This window comes from Oncorhynchus nerka, linkage group LG23 (genome assembly GCF_034236695.1).
Source record: "Oncorhynchus nerka isolate Pitt River linkage group LG23, Oner_Uvic_2.0, whole genome shotgun sequence".
Classification (NCBI taxonomy): Eukaryota; Metazoa; Chordata; class Actinopteri; order Salmoniformes; family Salmonidae; genus Oncorhynchus; species Oncorhynchus nerka.
In genome coordinates, this window is record NC_088418.1 from 11,931,197 (window position 1) to 11,935,450 (window position 4,254).

Here is a 4,254-nt window from a genome sequence, read left to right on the forward strand (position 1 = left end):
TGTATGTTCTGTCTGTTCTGTCTGTTCTATCTGTCCTGTCTGTTCTGTATGTTCTGTATGTTCTGTCTGTTCTGTATGTTCTGTCTGTCCTATCTGTTCTGTCTGTCCTATCTGTTCTGTCTGTTCTGTCTGTTCTATTGGATGACAGTGGGCTTGACAATGGAGTAATAATATTACACGATGAGAGGATGAGAACGGGGCGAGACGAGGAGAGGAGGAGACGAGGAGACGAGGAGAGAATGAGAAAGGGAGGAGAAGATGAGTCGAGGAGAGGAGGAGACAATGAGGAGAGGAGGAGACGAGGAGACAAGGAGAGGAAGAGACAATGAGAAGGGGAGGAGAAGAGGAGTTGAGGAGAGGAGGAGACAAGGAGAGGAAGAGACAACGAGAAGGGGAGGAGATGAGGAGTCGAGGAGAGGAGAGGAGGAGACAAGGAGAGGAGGAGATGAGGAGAGGAGGAGAAGGGGAGGAGAGGAGGAGACGAGGAGAGGAGGAGGAGACGATGAGAAGGGGAGGAGACGATGAGAAGGGGAGGAGACGAGGAGTCGAGGAGTCGAGGAGAGGAGAGGAGGAGACAAGGAGAGGAGGAGATGAGGAGAAGGGGAGGAGAGGAGGAGACGAGGAGAGGAGGAGTCGAGGAGAGGAGGAGAGGAGGAGGAGATGAGGAGGAGAGGAGAAGGGGAGGAGACGAGGAGAGGAGGAGATGAGGAGAGGAGGAGGTGAGGAGAAGAGGAGACAAGGAGAGGAGGAGGCGATGCGAAGGGGAGACGATGACAGGAGGACAGGGGTGAGAGGAGGAGAGGGTGAGAGGAGGAGACGATGAGAAGGGGAGACGATGAGAAGGGGAGGAGACGAGGAGACGAGGAGAGGAGGAGATGAGGAGAGGAGGAGACGAGGAGGAGACGAGGAGGAGACGAGGAGAAGGGGAGGAGACGATGAGAGGAGGAGAGGGTGAGAGGAGGAGACAATGAGAAGGCGAGACGATGACAGGAGGAGAGGGGTGAGAGGAGGAGAGGGTGAGAGGAAAAGAGGAGAGGTGAGAGCATTATTCACTGTGGCTTTGCCAGTAAATATGTAATACGCCAATAAGTACCGTGGTCATGTAATCCTGTGTATAAAGGGAAATGCAGGGAACAAAAGGGCGTTTAAGAACCATGGAGACATTCTAAAAGAATATAGGGAATTCGTTCCTGCATAACATTCTTTCTCATTTTCCTGCATGCACCAACAACAGAAAGTCAATTGAGATGGAAAATAAACATTTGCATTCACCCGGTTGAAAGATCACTCTGACTGACCGACACACAGGCCCCACTCCCTGTACCTCAGGGTTCTTTTACAGAGAACACACACAAACGGACCGGAGGAGAAGCCACATTGTTCTCTGTTTCGTTGTCAGGAACTCTTCCGTAGCGAAGGAGACCACACCTCCAATACATCCGATGGAACAGCAAGGAAAGGAAGAACAACAAGCCTTGTAATTAAGTGGGAAAATACACATTTATCTTCAAAACAGCTTTACTGTACCTCTTGAAGTTGACTTGGGTGTTAGATTCATGGTCGTAGACTGCAGTACTCGCTTTACTATCATGTTGACATTGAGAAGTGCAAGAGATCTAATACGCTAAGACACACACATCCTATGTCCCACTCTTCAGGAATACATGTGTCAGCTGGCAGACGAGCAGACGGATGGAGCATGCACACACACACACACACACACACACACACACACACACACACACACACACACACACACACACACACACACACACACACACACACACACACACACACAGTCTCCACGGTGACCAAAGACAAAAAAAGAACAGCTGGCCTCCAGAGAAGAGAAAGAGAGACAGAGAGAGAGAGACAGCGAGAGACAGAGAGAGAGAGACAGCGAGAGACAGAGAGAGAGAGACAGCGAGAGAGACAGAGAGAGAGAGAGAGAGAGAGAGAGAGAGAGAGACAGAGAGAGAGAGAGAGAGAGAGAGAGAGAGGGAGAGAGAGAGAGAGAGGGGAAGAGAGAGAGGGAGGGAGCGAGAGAGAGAGGGGAAGAGAGAGGGAATGAGAGAGTGTGTAAGGAAGACAAAACAGAGAGAGGAATGAGGGAGGGAAGAGAGAGAGAGGGGAAGAGAAGAGAGAGAGGGAAGAGAGAGGGGAGTAGAGAGAGAATCGGGAGAGAGTTACTGCAGGATACTACAAAGATAGAGGGGAGTAGAGGCAGAGAATCGGAGAGAGTTACTGCAGGATACTACAAAGAGAGAGGGGGAGTAGAGGCAGAGAATCGGGAAAGAGTTACTGCAGGATACTACAGAGAGAGAGAGGGAGTAGAAGAGAATCGGGAGTTACTGCAGGAGACTACAGAGAGAGAGGGGAGTAGAGGCAGAGAATCGGGAAAGAGTTACTGCAGGATACTACAGAGAGAGGGGGGAGTAGAGGCAGAGAATCGGGAAAGAGTTACTGCAGGAGACTACAGAGAGAGAGGGGTAGAGGGCAGAGAATCGGGAAAGAGTTACTGCAGGATACTACAGAGAGAGGGGAGTAGAGGCAGAGAATCGGGAGAGAGTTACTGCAGGATACTACAGAGAGAGGGGAGTAGAGGCAGAGAATCGGGAAAGAGTTACTGCAGGATACTACAGAGAGAGAGGGGGAGTAGAGGCAGAGAATCGGGAGAGAGTTACTGCAGGATACTACAAAGAGAGGGGGAGTAGAGGCAGAGAATCGGGAGAGAGTTACTGCAGGATACTACAGAGAGAGGGGGAGTAGAGGCAGAGAATCGGGAGAGAGTTACTGCAGGATACTACAGAGAGAGAGGGGAGTAGAGGCAGAGAATCGGGAAAGAGTTACTGCAGGATACTACAGAGAGAGAGGGGAGTAGAGGCAGAGAATCGGGAAGAGTTACTGCAGGATACTACAGAGAGAGAGGGGGAGTAGAGGCAGAGAATCGGGAGAGAGTTACTGCAGGATACTACAGAAGAGAGAGGGGAGTAGAGGCAGAGAATCGGGAGAGAGTTACTGCAGGATACTACAAAGAGAGAGGGGGAGTAGAGGCAGAGAATCGGGAGAGAGTTACTGCAGGATACTACAAAGAGAGAGGGGGAGTAGAGGCAGAGAATCGGGAGAGAGTTACTGCAGGATACTACAGAGAGAGAGGGGGAGTAGAGGCAGAGAATCGGGAGAGAGTTACTGCAGGATACTACAAAGAGAGAGGGGGAGTAGAGGCAGAGAATCGGGAGAGAGTTACTGCAGGATACTACAGAGAGAGAGGGGGAGTAGAGGCAGAGAATCGGGAGAGAGTTACTGCAGGATACTACAAAGAGAGAGAGGGAGATTCGGGAGTAGAGGCAGAGAATCAGGGAGAGAGAGTTACTGCAGGATACTACAAAGAGAGAGGGGAGTAGAGGCAGAAGGGAGAGAGTTACTGCAGGATACTACAGAGAGAGAGGGGAGTAGAGGCAAGAATCGAGAGTTACTGAATACTACAAAGAGAGAGGGGGAGTAGAGGCAGAGAATCGGGAGAGAGTTAGTGCAGGATACTACAGAGAGAGAGGGGGAGTAGAGGCAGAGAATCGGGAGAGAGTTACTGCAGGATACTACAAAGAGAGAGGGGGAGTAGAGGCAGAAGACGAGTGGAGCACAAAGAATTTGAAAGTGAACACAGACGTTTAAAGAGAGGAAAACTGCTGTGAAGACAGACAGACAGACAGACAGACAACCCAGAGAAATACAGACACAGAGACGTCAAAGTCCAACTGGAAAACTGGAGCAAGTGAATTATTAGGTGAAGAGCCAGAACAGCGGAGATGAGACCACACGAACGAGAGGAGTAAGAAGACGGGCAGGGTGAGAGAGAGAGAGAGAGAAAAGACAATCCATCCCAGAGCTTAGGGAAACCATTTGTTGTTGCTTTGACTCTGTTTGCCAGGGTTTTTAAATGAGAAACTTTGGGAGAAGTAGATCCAATCTGTACTGAAGTTGGAGAGGCGGACTTGTCAAACTCCACATCTAAACTCATTCACTCCAAAGGTAAGATTTGTAATACAGTAAAGTTGCCCCGTCAGTGATGTTTTGTTGTTTGTGTGTATATTATTTACACTCGTGTCTATCGGACATGGACACGCTCAGTGTCATAAGACAAAACGTAGTGGTTGAAAATGGCTTGTTTCTTTGTTTGTTACATAAACACTTCAACATTGCAGATATTCAAAGTTAAAGTAGACAGAGAGAGGGGGGAGATAATGGGGGAGACAG

At 49.6% G+C, this 4,254-nt stretch overlaps 1 protein-coding gene across 2 annotated transcripts in view; it reads right to left on the reverse strand.

The window, feature by feature from the left end:
• The window catches only part of LOC115106305 (cerebellar degeneration-related protein 2-like), a 36,302-nt gene extending 34,377 nt beyond the window's left edge, over positions 1-1,925 (reverse strand). Inside the window, exon 1 of one of the 2 annotated variants that reach the window (XM_065007857.1) lies at positions 1,528-1,925. Coding sequence is in view for 1 of the 2 variants with exons in the window: in XM_065007856.1 (XP_064863928.1) it covers positions 1,528-1,591 (64 nt within the window). In the remaining variant the exon portion in view is untranslated. The remainder of the gene's footprint in view (positions 1-1,527) is intronic. The other variant, XM_065007856.1, reaches the window with a different exon arrangement.
• Positions 1,926-4,254: the final 2,329 nt, after the last annotated feature.